The sequence below is a fragment of the Papaver somniferum genome, chromosome 4 (assembly GCF_003573695.1).
Source record: "Papaver somniferum cultivar HN1 chromosome 4, ASM357369v1, whole genome shotgun sequence".
NCBI classification, from domain to species: Eukaryota; Viridiplantae; Streptophyta; class Magnoliopsida; order Ranunculales; family Papaveraceae; genus Papaver; species Papaver somniferum.
Window position 1 is genome coordinate 161,945,611 of NC_039361.1, and position 2,555 is coordinate 161,948,165.

The 2,555-nt window shown below is 36.4% G+C and overlaps 1 protein-coding gene across 1 annotated transcript; it reads right to left on the reverse strand.

Moving 5' to 3' along the window:
- LOC113273387 lies at positions 1-1,116 on the reverse strand. Its single transcript, XM_026523120.1, has 3 exons — positions 820-1,116; positions 398-672; positions 1-310 (listed from the first exon to the last, which is right to left on the reverse strand). The coding sequence occupies exons 1-3, from the start codon at positions 1,114-1,116 to the stop codon at positions 1-3; spliced, it is 882 nt and encodes a 293-aa protein (XP_026378905.1).
- Positions 1,117-2,555: the final 1,439 nt, after the last annotated feature.

Here is a 2,555-nt window from a genome sequence, read left to right on the forward strand (position 1 = left end):
TCATTTTCTTTCGATCTCTACATAAGAACCATCTCCAAATTTTACTTTTCCTTTGATTTTCTCGTTGAGTTCAGAGAAATAGTGTCTCTTACCAGTCATGTGGTTGCTGGCTCCATTATCAAGATACCAAACTCCTTCTTCACCATCCTTTGTTTCGTAGTTTTTTGGTATTAACTTCTCTTCGTTTAAGAATACCACTTCGTGCATGAAAAGAGTTGTATCTTCTTCCTCTGTTTCATTCTTGTTTGCCTCTTGCAACTTTTGAATTCTTTCAGGACATACAGAGGAGAAGTGTCCAGGTTTATCACATCTGAAACAAATAACAATTGATTTATCCCTCCTTTCTTTCCCTTGGTTTTGATCGTTTTGACTTGTTGTTCTATCTTGCGAGTTGAACCTTCCTCCTCTTTCTCGTCCTCTGCTTCCTCTACCACCTCTTCCACGACCTGTTCCTCTTGTTGTTGTCGTAGAATTTTGTTGATAAGAGTTCGTATACAGGAGTTTTCCTTGAGTCTCACCATTGTTTCCTTCATCAAGGATCTCCTCGTATGCTTTTAGTCTCCCAATTATGTCTTCGTAGCTTGTCCTTTTTAAATCTAGGACTTGTTCGAGAGAGGCTATGATTTGAATGTACTTGGATCTTGGTAAACTATTGAAAAACTTCTTCACAAGCTTGTTTTCATCAATAGATTGTCCAAGTGACGCAGCTTTTGAAGCTATCTCTGATAGCTTTCCTGCAAAGCTATCGATGGTATCAGTTTCTTTCATCTTTATTCTGTCGAATTTGGACATCAAAGTTTGTAGGCGTGGTTCTATAACTCGATCAGCTCCGAGGTTACGTGCTTTGATAGCATCCCATATCTTCTTCGAAGTTTCCTGTTCGCCAACTTGCAGAACAAGAGACTCTGGGATTGCTTGAAACAATAATCCAATGGAGATATTGTTTTTGTCTACATCCTCCGTACCAGGTTCGATCGTTTCCCAAACCTTGTAAATTTTCATCAGTATCTTCATCTTCATGGCCCATACCGTGTAATTTGTGGCGTTGAGGATTGGACATTGGATCGATGGTGGCGTGAACTCCTTTGCACGCATGATGGTGCTCTCATCTCCCATGGCTAGGTGTTGACGAGTTCTGAATCGTATGATCTTAGGTTTATCAAAGGCTCAAAGCTATGATACCAAATAAAAGAAAACTCAAAGACCAATCTTAGCTATGAAATAAAGACAACTCTCTTTATTAATGTTTAGAAAATAACTCAAAAATAAACACTGAGCTCTTAATATTTTCTTATGATTAAACCACAACTTTGGTGATCATATATATAGAACTAAAACTTCCTTTTCATATTCCTATTTCCTTATTACATGTATTTCCTTTTCTTAGAACTAGATGACTTCTAATTCCCTTAGGATTACATCAATTTCCTTTTCTTATCCTAACCAACTTGTTAGAGATTATCTTAGGCTTAATGTTGAAGTTTATCCAACAGCTCGCAAAGACTAGTGTTGGTGACATCAGGGAATATGAATGGTTGGACGAAATGCTTATGAGAGTTCAATGTTCTTGCACTCAGCCTGAAGTTACAGTTTTAAATTTAGCCATCATGGCAACTTCATTATGCAGTCCTGTAGAATATAATGGGGTTGTTTGTACTAATATGCATGGTACAATCTTGGTACAACAGAGGGTTGAACTTTTTTTCTTGTTAAATCACATTTTTATTGACTTTAATCAAATTTAGAATCACAAAATCCGAAGAACAAAATAAAAGCTAAAAAAGCTTCAGAATTACACTTTAAGTAGAAACTGTTATGGCTAACAAAATCTATAATACTTTCTACCTGGTAATTCAACTTGAGATAGAGATGAAGGCTTTCCTCTGTTAACTACCATAGCTCCCTGAGGTAATCTTTTACCCTATTATCTAGCTCAATTGCATATAAATTCACTTCTTTATGACATTGTTCATGGATAATTTCAGGAATCTCCTTCTTGGCTTTCACTTATCTTGATTGTAAGCACCAAGGCATTACACCTTTTTTTACATCTTTTATTACTATTAGAGAATGGGATCTAATGAGTATCCTACTGCATTGTAATTTAACTGCCCATTCAGTAGCCCATACAATAGATAGTGCATCAACTATAAAAGTAGTAGCCATACCAGTCCCACCTGAGACAGTGCCAATGACCTGACTTTCATGACCTCTAGCAATAATGCCAAAACCACCCATGCCTGGATTACCAACAACTATTCCAACACAACAAAATAGAACATAACCTTCATTTGGATTGAACCATTGACATTCTTGGATTCTTTAGAATTTCATATTTCTCTAACCAAGGTTAAAGAACTGAAGTATTTCATAATCATAATTTTGCCCCCATCTTGTACCGGTCATTCTGTAACCACCATAGAATACCAGGCTCATGATTCTTCTTTTGAAGCACTCTAAAATGAGGGATATATTTTCATGAATAAATTTATTTTTTTGGAACTAAAGTTCTCTCATTGTTGCACATGCTGCTGTTATCCATGCTTGTTTGACAA